Source organism: Apis laboriosa, unplaced genomic scaffold (assembly GCF_014066325.1).
Source record: "Apis laboriosa isolate Shangri-la unplaced genomic scaffold, ASM1406632v1 scaffold4_cov146, whole genome shotgun sequence".
NCBI classification, from domain to species: domain Eukaryota; kingdom Metazoa; phylum Arthropoda; class Insecta; order Hymenoptera; family Apidae; genus Apis; species Apis laboriosa.
In genome coordinates, this window is record NW_025223501.1 from 5,421,939 (window position 1) to 5,441,505 (window position 19,567).

General features: G+C 19.9%; 4 protein-coding genes across 6 annotated transcripts; 3 read left to right on the forward strand and 1 right to left on the reverse strand.

The window, feature by feature from the left end:
- The first annotated feature begins 357 nt into the window (after positions 1 to 357).
- Positions 358 to 3,937, forward strand: LOC122717091 (mRNA (2'-O-methyladenosine-N(6)-)-methyltransferase). 2 transcript variants are annotated; one of them, XM_043940819.1, is made up of 6 exons: positions 358 to 434; positions 1,009 to 1,291; positions 1,725 to 1,880; positions 1,956 to 2,095; positions 2,186 to 3,550; positions 3,649 to 3,937. In XM_043940819.1, exons 1-6 carry the CDS (start codon positions 379 to 381, stop codon positions 3,917 to 3,919), a joined length of 2,271 nt encoding a protein of 756 aa, XP_043796754.1. In that variant the 5' UTR covers positions 358 to 378; the 3' UTR covers positions 3,920 to 3,937. The 2 variants fall into 2 exon arrangements, with proteins under 2 accessions (XP_043796754.1, XP_043796755.1); XM_043940820.1 differs by having other exon boundaries at positions 3,629 to 3,826.
- A 2,821-nt stretch (positions 3,938 to 6,758) lies between these two features.
- LOC122717178 (2-oxoglutarate and iron-dependent oxygenase JMJD4) lies at positions 6,759 to 8,385 on the reverse strand. The gene is made up of 4 exons (XM_043940998.1): positions 8,022 to 8,385; positions 7,627 to 7,924; positions 7,283 to 7,553; positions 6,759 to 7,214 (listed from the first exon to the last, which is right to left on the reverse strand). The coding sequence occupies exons 1-4, from the start codon at positions 8,254 to 8,256 to the stop codon at positions 6,759 to 6,761; spliced, it is 1,260 nt and encodes a 419-aa protein (XP_043796933.1). The 5' UTR covers positions 8,257 to 8,385.
- Positions 8,386 to 9,380: 995 nt separating this feature from the next.
- Positions 9,381 to 12,222, forward strand: LOC122717154 (cyclin-Y). The gene is made up of 4 exons (XM_043940945.1): positions 9,381 to 10,185; positions 10,851 to 11,071; positions 11,379 to 11,665; positions 11,760 to 12,222. Exons 1-4 carry the CDS (start codon positions 9,954 to 9,956, stop codon positions 12,046 to 12,048), a joined length of 1,029 nt encoding a protein of 342 aa, XP_043796880.1. The 5' UTR covers positions 9,381 to 9,953; the 3' UTR covers positions 12,049 to 12,222.
- Positions 12,223 to 16,570: 4,348 nt separating this feature from the next.
- Positions 16,571 to 19,360, forward strand: LOC122717155 (zinc finger protein 271-like). 2 transcript variants are annotated; one of them, XM_043940947.1, is made up of 5 exons: positions 16,571 to 16,782; positions 17,755 to 17,895; positions 17,987 to 18,136; positions 18,231 to 18,395; positions 18,581 to 19,360. In XM_043940947.1, the coding sequence occupies exons 1-5, from the start codon at positions 16,780 to 16,782 to the stop codon at positions 19,283 to 19,285; spliced, it is 1,164 nt and encodes a 387-aa protein (XP_043796882.1). In that variant the 5' UTR covers positions 16,571 to 16,779; the 3' UTR covers positions 19,286 to 19,360. The 2 variants fall into 2 exon arrangements, with proteins under 2 accessions (XP_043796882.1, XP_043796881.1); XM_043940946.1 differs by lacking the exon at positions 16,571 to 16,782 and having other exon boundaries at positions 17,634 to 17,895.
- Positions 19,361 to 19,567: the final 207 nt, after the last annotated feature.

Consider the following 19,567-nt stretch of genomic DNA (forward strand, 5'->3'; position numbering starts at 1 on the left):
TTTTAAAACTCACGTATGTTTCAAAATTATCTTCTAAAAAATAAAATATAAAAATGATAAAATATTATTTAATTAATTTAAACGATGAAATATGTGTACTTATTTATATATATATATATATATATATATATATATATTTATATATATATATATATATATATAAATATATATATATATAAATAAAAACAATTATTGTTCAAATATTTTTTATAAATTAATATTATTTTGATATTTCGGTTAATGTAGAATATTCTTCTTTTTGTATGGATTCCTTTCTCATTGTGAAGAAAGCTTTAACTTTGCTATCGTTAGAATTTCAGTTCAAGCAAATGGTATCTCACGGGTGGAGGTCGTTGCGTCAAATCTCACAAATCATGAATGAATTCTAAGTTTTGTTGTACATTTTCTACAAATTGGAAACGTTATTATCACTAGTAAGTCTTATATTAACAATTATATGTTTTTTGTAAATTTGCATAATTTTATATTACAAAAAATTATGAATTTATTAAACGGTTTGGTGGCATGTAAACAAACATTGAATTACGAAATGTTGTCATATAATTTGTATGTTTTTATACATGTAAATTTATTAAAGATAAGTAGAGAAAGTTGAAATTTAATTCATTTTATTATAATTTATAATATAATAAAAAAAAAAAATAATTTTTTTTGAAGATATAAAAATTCTTTCTACTACAGTTTAAGTTCTAGTTTTTTAAAATGTCGAGTTTCATTTTTTATATTTATATTTAAATAGTTTGTAAATATTAAATATATAAATAAATTTATAATTATATTATTTTTTATTTTATAAAGTAAAAATATATTTTAATATTAAAAAATAAAATGCAAGAAATGTTAATTAATATTTTTATTGAAAAATATTAAAGTAAAATATTATATAAATAAAAAATATATGAATATTATTAAATTTATGAAATATATAATAAAATATTTATCAAAAAATATAATTGTGTCATATGATATATGTTATATGTGATGAAGTACTCAACAAAGCGTACATAGTACAATGAATGAAGTAAGTGGAGGAAAACAAGATATACCAAATACTTCTACTTGGGAAACTTTATCTGGCCAACCTGCATCTTCATTATCTACAATGCATCATCATCATCCAACATTACAACAAGATACAACTCCAACAGTTGCACAAGTTATAGTTCCTACTCCTGTAAAACTACAGACACCTATATTAAGTTCAACACAAAGTATACCTGACCATTGTTCACAGCTTGGTCATATACAACAATCGGGTCTAATGACACAGGTATCAATGCATATTAAAGTTTATATTAACCTATTAGTCAATATTTATTTTTTATTTAATGTAGATAAGATATAATATTTCATTTTCTATATATTAGAATATATTGTAGGAAATTAAATAATTAAATTATCAATAATTATAATTAATTAAAAAATATAAAATTAAATAAAAATTAACTTAACTATATTGAGTTACATATAGATTAAAAAACACATTATGTCAGATTAAAGAATACCAATTTATTGATATATTACATAAATTTATATAGCATATATTTATGTTCCATAAATTTTTTGGCTAAATCAATTAAATACTTAAATAAACATAATTTAAAGTAATTAAATAAATAAATAAATATATATATATATATAATATACAAATATATATATAATAAAGTATTTTTTTCCATAATTAGTTTATTATTCAATTATAGGGTACACCACCAGGAACATTTCCAGAATCTGAACTTTCACCTGAACTTCAACAACAAGGATGGAAAAAATTTTGGAGTAAACGAGAGAATCGTCCATATTTTTGGAATAAATTAACTGGAGAATCTTTATGGGTAATACCACCTCTGAAACCTCAGGTACTAAGGTATAAAATTTGATTATAGATTAATAAAAGTATAAACTTATAACTGTCAATTTTATCTATATTTAAGTTTGATCCAATTACGGATCCACTTGGCATTTGTGGTGTACAACCTGCTTCTGGAAATGGAACTATTCCTTCAGGAGGAGCACTTAAACGCCGAGCTTCTGAAGATAGTGTTGTTCCTGCTGCAAAAAAATTTGTATTAGCGTATGTTAAATTGTCTTAATTTATTATTATTTTTATGTATTATATTAAAAATATTTTTAATATATATTTTATAATTTTTTTTAACAATAGAGGACCATGGGATTTGGAAATTCCAACAAATGTTATAATATATGAAAGGGCTCCTTCAAATTTACCTCATGTTCATCCTGAAGCAGAAGCATTACGTTGTGGTTTACTTGCAAAACTGAGACAATGCTATCAAGAATTGTGTCATACTCGTGAATCTATAGATGCTCCAAAAGATTCCTTTAACAGATGGTTAATGGAAAGAAAAGTTATAGACTGTGGTTCAGATCCTCTTTTACCAAGTCAGTGTTTCCCTGAAATTTCTATGTCTATGTATCGTGAAATTATGAATGACATCCCTATTAAATTAGTCCGGCCAAAATTCACTGGTGATGCAAGAAAACAATTATCACGATATGCGGAAGCTGCAAAAAAAATGATAGAATCAAGAGCAGCTTCATCAGAAAGTAGAAAGGTTGTAAAATGGAATGCAGAAGATACATTTCAGTGGTTGAGACGAACAGTTGGTGCTACATTTGATGATTTCCAAGATCGTCTTGCACACTTGAAACGACAATGTCAACCACATCTTACTGAGACTGTAAAAGCTAGTGTCGAGGGTATCTGTCTAAAAATTTATCATTTATCAACAGAATATGCAAAAAAAGTTAAAGATAAAAATAATCAAATATTAAAGGATAATGGTTTAGGAAATGTTATACCATTAGGAGGACCAGCTAGTGCACAAAGAAAAGTTTGGTGTTATCCTGTGCAATTTTCTCTTCCTACTCCTCGACTTCCACAAGTGGATTATCTTCCTGAACGTGAACAGACAATGTTGCGTTTTCATGGTGATACTGTGTGTATTAATAATATACATCTTGCTAAATTAGAACATCTGTATAGATACAATTGTTTTGATGATAAGAAATTTGAAATGTTTTTACCTCGTGTTTGGTGTATGTTAAAACGTTATCAAACATATCTTGGAATCAATGAAGGACAAGCAACACAAATGGCTCTCCCTGTCACAGTTTTTGAATGTCTTCAACGATCATTTGGTGTAACATTTGAATGTTTTGCATCTCCATTAAATTGTTACTTTAGACAATATTGTTCAGCATTTGCTGATACAGATTCTTATTTTGGATCAAGAGGAGCTTTTTTAGACTTTAGACCCGTAAGCGGCTCATTTCAAGCTAATCCGCCATATTGTGAAGAACTTATGGAAGCTATGGTCAATCATTTTGAACGTCTTTTGGCTGATTCTACTGAACCTTTATCTTTCGTAGTATTCTTACCAGAATGGCGAGATCCAGCACCTAATGCTCTTATTAAATTAGAAAGTAGCCATTTTAAGCGTAAACAAGTAGTTGTACCTGCAATGGAACATGAATATAGACATGGATTCCAGCACATATTACCAAAGTAAATTACAATATTTTAATTTGAATATCTTTCAAAATAAAAAAAAAAAATATATATATATATTATATATATATATAGAATATCATTTTTTATTATAGAGGTGAAGTCAATATTAGAGCAGCACATGGAACATTAGTTGTATGGTTACAAAATGCAGCTGGTAGTGCTCGTTGGGGACCTACTGAAGAAAGAGTTGAAGCATTATTAGAAGCATGGCGTCCAGGAAGAGAAAGAGAACGAGATAGACAAGAACTTTTATCACCACCAAGACAAACACATCAGCAAATGCCTTCTACTCCAATTCCTGTTTTAACAACACCCACAACTCCAACTGTATCATTACAAACATTATCTACACATCCTATATAATTCTTAAATAATATTCTAGAATCGGAAAAAAAGTAAAATTTAATTTTAATTCTTTTCTATAAAAATCGGTTTTTTAAACAAAATATTTGACATATAATTTATCAATTATATTTTATATAACAGAAACAATATAATAACATCGAAATATTGATTTCTGTTAATTTTATTATAATAGCTCCCACGATATAAAAAATATAATGATCAAATCGAAGAAACGTTACAATTAATATTTTTGAGCATTTAAATAGACGAATTGATAAATATTTGAAAGTTAAGAAATCAGCTTGGTTCAGCAGTTATTAAAAAATATAAGAATACTGTGTGCGATTCTAAATACTGCTGGATTAATTTATTATATCGTGAAAGATATTGTATACATGCTTCAATATTATTCATCATTTGTTATAAGCAATTCATTTCATCTAAAGAAGATATACAAATAGGTACGTACATATGGGTACAAAATTCATTCAAATATTATGATCTTTTATTATATTATATAAATTTTATAAAAATTCTTTCTATTAAAAATAGCAAGAATTTATCATTTAACTTCAATATTTTTGTGATGTTTATTCTAGAGTGCAATTCCATTTCCTATTTCCACAAGAAATGTTAAAAATGTATGAGATGTGAAAATGAAAAATATGTATCTATTATATAGGTATAAAAAAACATCATTCGATAATTGATACAAAATCACGTTGCGTGGAGTCTAATCTTTGTAACAGTGTTAATTGTTGATAATTAATAAGAAGACTTTGTGAGACGTGATACCCTAATAGAGGTACTTGCCATGCAAGCAAACATTGATACTATATGAAATTATGAAAAAAATTATGAGAAAATGCAATAGTACGTATGCATGTGTGCGTGTGTGTAAATAATGAAATACATAATTATATTTGCTTATTTTTCATCCGAAAATTAGTTTATATGAAAATAATTTAAAGTAATATGCCCTTTTTATACCTTTTATCCATGACAATCTTTTTCTTTTAACATGAAATAATAACATATAGATACTTTTTTTTTCAAATGTATCATCAGTGCAATATTTTATATAAATTTTTAATAGAACATACAGAAATATATTAACTTCTTTCATAGAAGACATTTTTTGTTACTTTTCGATGAACTTTTAAATTTTAAAACAAATATATGTGATGAATTTGTAAATTTGTATGACATTGAATTAAAATAATTAATTTTTTGTTCATAAAATCGTTCAAAATAAATTGATAAAAATTATTTTTTCATAAATAAAATGTATTTTAAGTTGAAAATATATCTGTATATATGTATATGTATTAAACAATCAAACTAAGTATAGAATTTGTAACTATTATTTTCACATGGAACAAAATATTTCCTTTATGTAATAATAGTTTTTTTTTTTAAATTATAAATAGAATTTATATATATAATATATAATATATATAAGAAATAATATAAGTATCATAATATAATATCTATTTTTATCATATTTTTTTTCTTTTTCAATTAATTGCATAAGCAAATCCTTATATATCGTACTTGAAAAATGATCAATTCGTAATTATGCACAAAACTGAGAGAGAGGAGAGAGAGAGAAAAGGAGAGAATTTATATAAAATATAATTTAAAGATATTATATAATAATAGTGTGATATTATAATCCCATATAATTTACTTTGTAATTTTATTTTATTGATTTAAAAGAAACAAATGTGCTATGTACACATTTTTCACTGAATGCTAATAAGTTTTTACAATTATTTATATTTACAGATAATATATATATTAACATTTATACATATCTTATACATTTTGTATATTTTTATTAATTATAAATTGTGCATAATTGTACAATATATATATATATATATATATATATATATATATATACATTTATGCACTCATAATTTGTAAGACATAAGACAATATAAAAAAGATTTATAGACATTTATTATTTTAGTACTTAAAATTCCTATAAAAAAATAAGATATATTCGTAAAAAGATTATATTATTGTTGAATATAGTATAATAGAATTTTGCATTTTATAAAGCAATTTGCCATAAAACTAGCAAAATAATTAATTTAAAAAATATTGTTCTTTTTTTAAATGTAAAGATACTTTATATTAATATAAATTATTTAAAAATAATTCATATTCTTAGAAATTAAAAAATTAGCAAAAATTATCTAATTATCTGATGAAACTATTTACTAACATTTTTTACTTCAAAATGTTGAAAATTTGTAGGTCACATTTCCTTTAATACATTGTCGTATTTTTATATTTATATGTTAGATGTTGAAACATTTTTAAATAAAAAATAAAATATTTTTAAAATTATAAACAAAAGGATATATTTACTATAGGATATTATTATTAACATGATATATATTAAAATATATATTAAAAATTAATTTTTTTGTCTCAAATAATTCAGTTAATTTATACTATTTATATTTTAAATGAAACTAATAAAATTTAGTTAATATAAACATAACATAAAAAATATTTTATATTTTAGAATTATTTAGTTAGAAATTGTTATCTATCTTTTGGAATTTTATATTTTTAATCTTTCTTAAATGCATATAATATTTATAATATACACTTTTTTTTTTAATAGCGATTAATAAATTGATTAATTGAAGTATGAGTAATAAAAGTAGTAAATAAACTAGAAAAAATTTTTGTTTTATAATTTATGTATTTTCGATATTTACAGAATTATATAAAAATTTGTTCATAATATATATCACATTATTTACATCATAATATTTACATAGTATTTACATATAAACAGAACAATTTTTTTATTTATTTTTAGATTTTATATCTTTTATCATGTGGATAAATTTTCAGTTGAATCATGTGATTGAAGAAATAATAAAATTTTGTTTAACAATTTATGAGCTTGTTGTTTTTCACAAATTAAATAATAAATAGATTTTTCTTCCATATCATTAATAAAATCTATCAATGTCAATTTTATTGAATGAAGATCAAATATGCAATGATTAAATCCAAGTTTATATTTATTAAAGCTTATTACATTTTCTTTGTCTAAAACCATATTTAAACGTTGTTTAGTAATAAATGTTAAGAAATCAAAAAATAAATTATAATCCATTCCATATGTAGATTTTAATATTAATTGACAATGTTCTGCCCAATTATTCATATCTTTACAATCACTAACTTCTTTTATAACAGAATTTAATTCTTTTTTTAATCCATGCCACACATTCATAATATTACAACTATTTATCCAATTATGATTAAGAGAAATTGTATCTTCCTACAAATAAATATTATAATAAATAGATAATTTTTTAAACAGAAATAATTATAATTAAATATATTTACTATATTCCAGACTTGATGATACCATCCAGATGGTACAAATATAATTTCTCCTTCCTGTTGGATTATATCAATATATTTTAATACACGTTTATCATAAGCCTTATATCTTGTATAATCATTAAGTTCTTTTGATGTTGCATCATATGTTAATTGTCCGTGTATATCTTTAAGAAAATCTTCTTGACCTGGAGGGAAAAGTAACCAACGTTTTTTTCCAACTATATTAGCAGACCAACTGTAGGATCCAAACACATCTGCATGTAATGGTGTCCTATAATAAAAACTAGTTTTTCTTATTTATATAATATTTAAAATTAATAATTTGATGTTTAAAAAATATGTACCATGTTCCTTTTGGTCCCATATAAACAAATCTATAATCATCATTCAAATTAGGATTTGCAATATAATATTCATTCAGCCAATCTGATGCAAAATATTCAGGAACAGTATACATAGGAGCATTAGGAAATAATTTTGGACAATGCCAATCTTTTAAATACAAAAGTGGCATAGAATCTGAATAATTGTTTTTTGCATAATCTATCCAATAATTTAAATAATCTTTCATTTTCATATCATCCTTAGATTGTGAATTATAATATTTTTTGTTACAATCTGCAACTGGCACTATACAATCTCCTATAAAAAAAATTTTTATATGATTTAATACACATATAAATAATTTAAAATATAATTATAATTATTTATAATATATACATAATTATAATTAATTTACCAAATAATATATCAAGAACATCAAAATCTGGAGTACCATCCAAATTCCATTGTCTCTTACACGACCAATTTTCTGTTATATTCGATTTAAAAATACAAGGTTTATTTTCCATTAAATATTTAGAAAAAAATTCATCGTATTTTATCGATGGATCAACATAATCAATCCAATCAATTATGGCGGTTTTTTTGTTGATAGATAACCTCCTGTTTTTAACTTCGAGTTCTTGTACCATCGCGTACTTTAATTTCAATTAAACTTAATAAACAAAGTTCATCATATCTATATATATATATATAACAACCGATTAAAATATAGAAACCAATAATGATGTATAGTTGTTTTTAAAAACTTTACGACACTTTTTTTTAAGCGAATATAATGTCATGTAGCTAATTAAAAACTACCTTGAAATTTTATTAATCAACGCATGCGTATGTTGCAAACATTATATTTTTAATTATTCTTATTTATTTGCAATTATATATTATAATTGCATATTGTTATAATTTAATATTACGAATTATAAAAAAGAGAATTATAATTTTATATTTTTCATTTTTCTTATATAAACTAGTTAATTATTATTTTTTTATTTTATTGTTACAAATATAATATAATAAAAAAAACATATAATGCTTGATATTAAAATATTATTTTATACTATAATAATTTATTTAAATAATAATTTTATTGTATTTAATTATATAATATTAAATTTTGAAACTAATTTATTATATAATTAGAAAATTTTTTAAAATCTTAAAATATATTAAAAACACAAAATTATTATTATATTTTTAATTTGAAAAATATATAGTAATTAGATAAATTTATTTTATCATATTTAAATAAAAATAAAATATAACAAAATATTTGAAAGAAATAAAATTAAATATTATTATTCAATCATTATTTAATGCTAATTGATAAAATTTATCTTCAAACTAGAAATATATTATAATTCAGAAATATAATAAGAGTAAAATAAAAATATAAATAACAATATATAGAATATAATAATAATAATAATATATTGTATGTAAAATATCATTTTTATTAAAATAATCTCTCTTTTTCTCTCTCTTTCTTTTTTTATCCTTTTTCTTTATATAAGAAATATTATAATTTATATTTTATATTTTAAATCTATGAAACTATGAAAAATAATGTAAGAAAAAATTAAATAATTAAACAAATTTCAATTTTTTTTAAATTTCTGGCTAATAATAAAATAATAAAATATGCATTAAAAAATTTTAAAAAATAAAAAATTTCTTTTTATCATAAACCAATGAAAATATACATATAAAGTAAAAGTTGAAGTCTCTCTATATATACACATTATAGTTTATGTATGAATATGCAATATCAAAACAGTAGACTAAAGACGGCATGTGATAAACACATAAAAATATTGAAATAATCACATTAAATGTGCAGGAATAATGAGAATGACATACAACAAGAACAAAAAATATCAAAGCTCGTGTATACGAGCAGAAACAAAATTTGTTTGACCGATGATTTAAACAATAAATCAATCGACACAAATCGTGCATAAAGGCGTTGTCAATATAATAGACGTTTATATATTATTAGTTACGATCATTCCTGAAGTGATTTTTCAAATTTTTTAGTCTTAATTTTTATGTACAATCTTATGCAAGTATTTTTTTCTTGATTATATATAATGTATTCAAGTATCAATGTGGATGAAAGAAAAGAAAGAATGTATATTCGTATTGCCAATAATTTTATCAGCTGATTGTCATTTAAAAACAATATGTGAAGGATGTGTCACGAGAAATTTTAAATTATACCATCCATATAATTTCTGTAGTACTGAGTATTACAGTCTTATTTATATTTTATAAACTTTCAATTAGAGATAGAAACAGAACAGAGACATCAATACAATCCCTTGAAAGAATGGGAAATAAAAGTAGTTGCTGCGTTTATTCTAGTCCTCAAGTTGGACGTAAAGAATTAGGATCTGAAGGTGTTACACGAGGTCTTGAGGAACATCTACCTGAAGGTGGAATTAGTGTTAATAATTTACAACATATTAGTGAACGTGAACCAGAAGATTGGGATTCGGATCCATCATTACATCCTTGTGCTGGTACTATTTTTATGGAACGATCTAAACAAGCTATTGAAAGTATGTATTTGTAAATTTTTAATGTTTTATAATTAAAAAAAAAAAATAAAAATTTTACTGTAATATTAAATTTAAATAGAAAAATTATATCAGAATATTTTTGAAAAATTGTTGTTAAATTCTTGATATTTTGATATCTTTATATAACTAAATGTATTATAAATATATTAAACAATATTTTTATTTTTTTCATAAATATATGTATTAACTTTATCAACTATTATAAATAGAATAATTTGTAAATTATTATTAATAGAATAAAAAAAAATATATTTTTTATTGATTGTTATTATATATTATTATATATTATATATTAATAATGTAGTAATTATTATATATTAATAATGCAGTAACCGTTATAATTATAAAAATTATAATATTCATTTTTTTTAAGGAATTAAAAAAATATATTTATATTATATATATTATATATAATATATATAATATGATAACATTTTATAATATAATATTTATATATATTTTTAATTATTTATAATTATATATATAATAATATTTTTAATATTTTATATATAAAAATAATAAATTATGTATTATATATAATAATAATATATATATATATATATTATTTACACTATAATTTAATATATTTAAAGCTTATAATGTTATTATCTTAAATTTTTTTTTACAAAATAAATGTGTTTTAGATGGTATGGTAAGAAAAAAAAGTCAACATCAAATTGCAGATATAAGGCCTTTAAAAAAAAGTAGCAGCTGCAGTACAATATATTTAGATGATAGTACTGTTTCACAACCAAATCTCAAGAATACTGTGAAATGTGTTGCCTTAGCAGTTTATTATCACATTAAAAATAGAACCTCACAGCGTCAAATAGATATATTTGATGAGAAACTTCATCCTTTAACGGTAATTTAATTATATGAATCATATAATATAATATATAAACCATATAATACAATTTAATAAACCAATATTTGACTATTGTAGATGAAAAATTAGAAGTTATAGAAAAGTATAATACTTCTTTTGTAAAAAAGTATATTATATTTGTATATAATATAGAATTATAATAAATTTGTATATAATATAAAACTATAATAAACTAAATAAAATAATTAAAATTGTAATTAATATTTGCTTAATTTTTTTTTGGATAAAAAAGATTTTTATTTTTCAAAAGTTATATATTTATAATATTTTTTTTTATGCATAGAGAGAAGGTGTTACAGAGGATTATGATAAACAGAATCCAGAACATAAACAAATTTACAAATTTGTCAGGACATTGTTTAATGCTGCTCAACTTACTGCTGAATGTGCCATTATAACATTAGTTTATTTAGAACGCCTGCTTACTTATGCAGAAATAGATATAACACCAGCCAATTGGAAACGGATAGTACTTGGAGCAATTTTATTAGCATCAAAGGTGTGGGATGATCAAGCTGTATGGAATGTAGATTATTGCCAAATTCTTAAAGATATTACAGTAGAAGATATGTAAGTTCATATTTACATTTAATATGATTAAATATTAATATTAATATTAAATATATCTAAAATATTCCTTAATAAATATTTAACATTAATTTAGGAATGAATTAGAAAGACAGTTTTTGGAAATGCTACAATTCAATATAAACGTTCCTTCAAGTGTATATGCTAAATATTATTTTGATCTTCGCACACTTGCAGAAGCAAATGAATTAACATTCCCTAGTGAACCACTTAGTAAAGAGAAAGCTCAAAAATTGGAAGCTATGTCCAGAGTTTATGAAGATAAAGTTACTGCTGAAGCTTTACGTACTGGTATTAAAAGATGGTCAAGTTTAGATAATATATGCTTAGGCGGACCTAGACGTAGTATTGCCATTCTATCCTAAATTTTAGATATAAGTAATTATATTACTTATATCTATACTTTTTCAATCAAGGTACGTGGTGCAAACCTACTTCACATAAGTATTAATTTCAAATTTTTTATAAGCATATCATTTCTATTATTCACAATAATTTGTATCTTTTTTTACTTAAATATTTTAATGCAATACAAGTTTTATAAACATTATTTAACAAATGTTAAATTTTTTCAATTATTTTTGTTTCATTGATTTGTACAATTACATTTTTTAATAGTGTTAGAGTATAAAATAATAAAATATTATAATAATTAAATTGCTAACATTTTTTTTATAAACAAACTTTTTTGATATTAAATTTTCGTTTTATTTAAATAATATATAAAAAAAATTATTTATTATACAGTTGCTATAAAAATTAATTTTTTAATCAGGGACCTTTTAATATATTAAAATAAAATATTACATAATAAGGGTAATAATAAACTTTTTACTCTTTATATTGTTAATACTTCTTTGATTAAAAGAAACAAATTGTGATATAAACCAGTTATTTTTATTCAAAAATATTAATTAAATGATTTCATAAACAACTTCATAACAAATTCATTAATAATAATATAAAAAAAATTTCATATTAATTTAAATTTAGTCTTTTTACATTTTCTATGCATAAATATTGTACATTTTAATAAAATTTATTATAAAATAAAAATATTTTGAGGAATTTGTAAATCAAAGTTTTATTAATGAAATAACATGATATATATAATGTATCTTTTTCTTTTTCAAATATTTTTCTAAGTTTGTATTCATATATATAGTTTGAATTAATATTAATGTGAAATATAAGAAATATATTGGTATATATTTTAATATATTTCAAATATATCATAGACATATATTTTAAAGAATTTTTTGAATTTAAATTGTATAATTTTTATTTATTCAAACATCAATTAAAAAATAAAATTCATTACATATAAATAATTTAAATATAATAATTATATACATCTTGTATGATTAGAATCTTCAATCTTCTTTACAAACTTTTCGTTATTTTTCAATTTTATTCTTAATTATTATAATTACAAAACTATATTATGAAACGAAATTATATAATATTATTGCCTAAACTAATTTAATATTAGTTTTATCAATATCATTAATCTTTGCTTCTCTTTTTATAAAATATAATAAAATTTTATAAATAATGAAAGTGCACTCAAAGTTATTAATAATTTATTAATAACTTTGTATTTTTCAACTTTATTAAGAAAAATTTGTATTTATATTCAAAAAATATAAAAAATATAAAATTTATATATATATATATATACATATATATATATATACATATATATATATATATATATATTTGTTTTATTATATCAGTTTCTTAAATAAATTCTAACTGTAATTTTTAAATTATAATATAACAAGAATATTTTTAAAGATTTTTATTTTATGTTTTATGTAGTTACAAAAAAGATATAGCTAGAGCAATAAAAAAAGATGTATTATCAAAACAATAATGTTATCTATAAATGAAACTTAATCACAAATATCTCTTTTTTTTCAGTTTAGATAAATTGATATTAAAATTAGTATTTATATAAATTAATGTTTATAAAACTTTGATCATTAAATATGCAAGTAATAATTAAATACTATTATATAAAAGTATTGATTATCAATTTATCTATAATTTATAGCAATTGCAGCATTTTAATAAAATTTTTATTAATAAAATCATTCGTTAATATTAATATGAAATTATATAAGTGAAATATTACTTGCATTTCTAATAAATTTTGATTATTCTAAATGATGATAATATTACATTTGACTGATTAGAAAAACTCTTTTAATTAATTCCTAGTTAAAATTAAAATGATTAATATTTCAATTTGTATAAATATTTGTCAAATATATATTCTTTATTGCATCAGTAATTAAATTTTTTTATAAATGTTGCAATAAGTTTCAAATTAATATATGAAATAATTTTTTATATAATATTACTAAGAAGAAATATTTATTATTGTGCAATTCTTTTGTGTAAAAAATACTTTTAAATTATTCATTTTGTAAAAAAAATTGTAATTAAATCAATACTTATTTTTAAATGAATTATTTAATTTATTCAATAATTTCATAATATTTTATTTTTAAAAAATTAATAAAATTATTAAAAATAGAAATAAAATAAAAATTATGTTCATAAAAATTAAATTAAATTTTTATTGAATCTCTAATATATCACAGAATACCTACAATTTATTTTTATTTTTGTATTTTATTATTTATGTATAAAAATTTATACATTATTGTAGAGTCTTAAAAAATAATAGTGTATAATATTAAAATGTAATAACATACATAATTATGAATGGCATTCATAGTATATTGAAATAATGATACTACTTACATATCTGCAGTTTTGCCTAAACAAAATTTTTTTATCAACAAAAAATAAAAAAAATATATTTTTTACTAAATAATGGATAACGAATGGATTGATTTTATATATCATACAAGATAAAATAAAAAGTGAATAGAAAGTGAAAATGATGTATATAAATAAATGCATTAAGAAATGCCAAATACTTGCTTGAAAGTAATCAAAAACTATATGCAACATAAATTTTCTTTGTTTTAATATTTTAATTTTTTAAATTTAAAAAATTAAGATTTACAATTTTTTATGCATAACTATTATAACTATTATGCATAACATATTTTTAGTATAAACTATTTTTATAAATAGAATCACATTGTAAAGACAATCTTGCGTCCTATGATAAACTGCTATACTTGATCAACAATTAAAAATTAAAAATAAATATATGTATTTCTCATACAGTGGTATTATAAATAAAATAATTTTATTGACACTTTGTTGACTATTATAATATGAATATTATTTTAAATAATTTATGTTTTTTTTGAATGTTATTTTTAGAAATTGTCATAATATAATAAATATTAATTTATTAAATAAGTTTTTTAATGCAAAATAAGTTTATATTCCGCTTTTATTTTATAATATATTGCTTTATATGACATATCAATGCAATAGTCAATAAAATATTAATATTTATAATACAATATATTGTACTTGAAAGCAAATGTATAACAGTCGACTTTCAAGTCTTCCATTTTGAGAATAGTTTCAAGACTTTTTGCTTAATTTACAAGATAATATTTCAGTATATTATTGCAGTAATGTTTTAAAAAAAATGAATTGTGATATATAGTTATATAAATTTATTATAAACATATAGTTGCTTTAATATATCTAGAACAAATAATCATTTTATTCAATTATAAAACATTAATTATTAAAGAATATTTATTATATATTACAATTACTTTTCTCTTATTTCTATTTTATATTTTATAATGTTTCTAATATTGTCTGTGCTTAATTAATATGTAAAAGAAACTTTTAATTTTCATTCAATTTTTCTAAATCCATAGCATGCAAGATGTATATTGATTAAATTTATAATGTACAATGATATAAAATTTCATTTATTCTACAATTATTTATGATAATAATATAATGTAATGACTATACTTAGGAAAGTAATATTGCATTTGCTAAAAAAGACCATGATAATGTAAGTTCTTTCCTTTTAACAAAATAAAATTTTTTATAAGTAGAAATTGTAATTTGATAAAATTAAATAATACAATTTATAGAAGTATAATAAATAAGAAATATAATAAATAATACAATATATTAGAAATAATTTACGAAGTAAGAAGTTATGACTTATATTGATGAGTGCCCAAGATGCTTGTATACATTCAAAAACATTCAAAAAATTTAATTTTAGCATATCTATTATATATAATGTACATAATACATACAATACATACAATACTTGCTTCATATTTCGTACCAATTTCTAACAAGCTAATATTTTATAACAATAAACTGTATCTAAAATATCTTGGTAATATATGTATTTGTATTTATATTTGATATTATAATTATTAAAATTTATCAAAAATAAAAAGAAACAAAAAATTGAATTTCAAATATATTTATAATGTTATTTAATGTTTACACTTCTATTATATATAATCACTAGAAATTTATGATCAAAATATATATTATTTATGTTATATTAATAAATAATTAATATTAACATATTTTTAATTATTTTATCATTAAAAATAAATATTAAATACAAAATTACGAAATAAAATATTAATAATAAACTTTTAAAAAATATTGAAATTAATTATTCTAAAATTTAAATAAAAAATAATTTTATTAAAGATAGCTAAACCATAAAAATAATTAATTTTTATGGTTTAGTTAGTATTAAAAAAAATAATTATAATTTTTTTTACTTATTTTAGTTGTTTAGTTTGTTTTCATATATTTATTACTATTATTGTTATTTTTATATATTATTTTTATATTTTATATTTTTTAATTATAACATAATCGTTTTTTATTCAAATCAATGAAATCTGCAAGCAACAGATTTTATTAAAACTGTTACCAATGTTTGTTATTAGAAAATATTAATTTAATAAAAATAAGAGAATCTATATATATTCGAGTTTATTAATAGATTGATCAGCAGAAATATAACAAAATCAGCAGATTACAGCAAGTTATAGCAGATTAATAATAAATTCTGTTACATAACCTATGTACATAACCTATTATCAGACTGAAATAAAAACCTATCTGTTTACAAAACTCAAACTTGATTTAAGTCTAATGTGGAAATGGTTTGATATTACACATTTTATCAATTTTTACTATTAATTACTATTAATCTGCACATAAATTGTTATATAACAAATAGTTATATAACAAATTTTTTAATATTTATTAAAAATGTGATCATAAAAAATAATTAATAAAATATTATAGCTATAATTTTTCTAAAATTTTAATAAATGCTTTAATCATTTTGAAACATTTAAATTTAAGAAAAATTTTTAATTCAATAAAAAAAATTTATTTTAATTTACATATTTTAAAATATAAATTTCATATTTTTTTGTATATTTTAAGAGAATTTTAAAATAAAAATTTTATATATTAATTAAGTATTTTTAAATAATTAATTTTTTTTTATCTTTAAAAATAATTTTATTATTCAATATTTTCGAAATGTTTTAATAATATACATATATATATNAATTTCTTTTCAAATAATAAAATTTATATTAGATTTAATATGATAGATAACTATATTTAATGAAATTTTATATATGACGAATTTAATATAATATATATAAAATATTTATATTTTATTTTTTCAAAAAAAAGAAATAAAATTGTTTTAATGCGATGATTTTCATAATTGGTTTATTAATTCAAATATTTGTTGAGAATCACTGTTAAAAACAGAGTTGCCAACTTGTTACTTATTATTTGCATGCAAGAAACGGAAATTTTGTCTTTATATATGTTTATATTATTATATGCGTGATATACGTTCAAATTAGACTATGTGTACTTATATTTATATATGTATATGTATATATATATATATATTTAAAATATTATTTTAACAATATGTTTATTAATTCATATATAATTTCCAAATTAATAACAACAATATTTTTTAAAATAAAAAAATCAAAATAATTTTCATAATTGTATATAATTCTGAAAGAAGAAAAAAATTGAGACGAAATTACAATTTTTTTACTTAATTTTATAAAAATTAATTCACTTTATACATGATAAAGAAAACAATGATGATGCATAAAGTAAATATGAAGTTATGTCGTCTTTGTGGCAAAGAAAAACAGCAAGGTACAGATTTGTTTATGGACAAAGTTAAAGGAATTGTCTTGATGTCACTTATAAATAAATATTTCTCCAAAGAGGTATATGAGATAAATAAGTTATAAAATACATTATATAAATTATAAATTGTAAATTAATTTTTTAACTTATTTAATATTTTTTTTGTTGTAGATGATAAATATTTCAAATTCTGATGCATTTTCTAAATATGTTTGTATTGATTGCGAGCAAAAAATTTATGTATTTGACGAATTTTGTTTAATGGTAGCTAATGTACAAAAACAACTTGCAGCTCCATCTTTAGAAATTGATTTTGCAGAAGTATAAAATAATTTTTTAATTTTTTTTTAAATAAAATATTTTGTTTTAAACAAATGTATTACAAGGTATTATAATAAGTATATTATGTTTGCAGGATATGTTACATCAATTAAAAGAAAATGATACAGTATCAAAAAATATCTTAAATAAACAAATAAAAAAAAGTACATGCTCAATATGTGCTAAGAGTTTCAGATGTCAATCACATTTAAATAGACATAAACGCATTCATACTGGACAAAGACCTTTTGTTTGTAATGTCTGTACTATGATGTCTTTTCTATATTTTCTATATTTCTATATATTTTTAATATTAGATTATTTTAATTTAAAATAATAAGTATTATTTATTTTAAATTATTTTAAATTATTTTAAATTATATAGCATAAATAGTTCATTAAAAAATTACAAAATTAAAAATTCATTTACTAATAATATTTCAGATTTGTAAAATGTCTTTCAATCAACAAGAAATATTAATGAAACATAAAGAAAGACATGAAGGAAAAAAACAATTTCAATGTGCTAATTGTCATCAATCATTTCGTTATAAAGTTTCATTGAAATCTCATATGATAAATTTTCATATGGATATGGAACAATCTATTAATAATCAAAATCTTCAAATAGATAATAATTCATTTATATGCTCTGAATGTGGAAAACAATTTGTAACAAAATATAAATTACAAAGACATTCAAGATGCCATACTGGTGAGAAACCATATCATTGTACTTTTTGTTTAAAAACATTTTCACAAACAGGTAATTTAAAAGTACATCAGGTGAAATATCATCAAATACATGATTCTGTGACTGAAATAAGGCGACAGACTCAGTATAATCAAATAGTTGATTGTAATATATCTACAACATTAAATAATTTTCATACAGTTAACATGTCAGAGATTGAATTACAAAATACAATAAATGAGACTATAAATTCTACAGAGCAAAATAATTCATATGCAAAAATATACGAAAATTCTTTATATATTGATGATGAAATAGAAACGATTTTAGACCGTGATCTTGGTCAATTAGGACAAAATAAATATTCTACAAATGTACAAGATAAATTATCACTTTGTTTAAAACAACCAGAAACTCCTGAATTATTGCATAGTTTATTATATGATGATAGCTAAGTTGTATTTAACTATATATTAATAAAGAATCATTTATTTAAAATATTATACAAATTATGTTCAAAGTAAAGAATATAAAATTGTGCATTCATACTATTCATAATTATATGATTATATATATATATATATATATATATATATATATTTTTAATGTATATTCCATTTTTATTAATAATGTTATATAATATCTTTAGAAAATAATTTTAAATATATATTATTAATAACTTTACAATATTTGTATAATTTTTTAAGAAATAATTTAATTATATTGTATTTAAATTT